Source organism: Bison bison, unplaced genomic scaffold, assembly GCF_000754665.1.
Source record: "Bison bison bison isolate TAMUID 2011002044 unplaced genomic scaffold, Bison_UMD1.0 scf7180017847352, whole genome shotgun sequence".
Classification (NCBI taxonomy): Eukaryota; Metazoa; Chordata; class Mammalia; order Artiodactyla; family Bovidae; genus Bison; species Bison bison.
In genome coordinates this window covers 14454-14802 of record NW_011477925.1, presented here as the reverse complement: position 1 = coordinate 14802, position 349 = coordinate 14454, and the positions used below count along the sequence as shown (strand labels likewise).

The 349-nt window shown below is 69.9% G+C and overlaps 1 protein-coding gene across 1 annotated transcript in view; it reads left to right on the top strand.

The window, feature by feature from the left end:
* LOC104990672 (plexin-A1-like) overlaps window positions 1–349 on the top strand; it is a 39184-nt gene that overhangs the window by 24706 nt on the left and 14129 nt on the right. The window contains 2 exon segments of the mRNA XM_010842914.1: window positions 8–68; window positions 153–328. Coding sequence (XP_010841216.1) covers window positions 8–68; window positions 153–328 — 237 coding nt within the window.

Here is a 349-nt window from a genome sequence, read left to right as displayed (position 1 = left end):
GCCCTGCGGGGCGTGCACGTCAAGGTGCTGTGCAGCCCAGTGGGTAGCGAGTATGTTAGCGCCTAGCAGTGAGTGGGACGGGCCCTGTGGGACGGGGCCGGCGATTGGGTGGGGCTGGTGCTGCAGCTGCTGAGGCCCCCGCGTGCCCACAGGATCGTCTGTGAGATCGGGGACGCCAGCACCGTGCGGGCCCACGACGCCCTGGTGGAAGTGTGCGTGCGAGACTGCTCCCCTCGCTACCGCGCCCTGTCGCCCAAGCGCTTCACCTTTGTGGTAAGCCCGCCCTCCTGCCCTGCGACCTCTCCTCCCAGGCCCCAGGGGACAAGGGGCCCCCCCAACACCTCGTCCA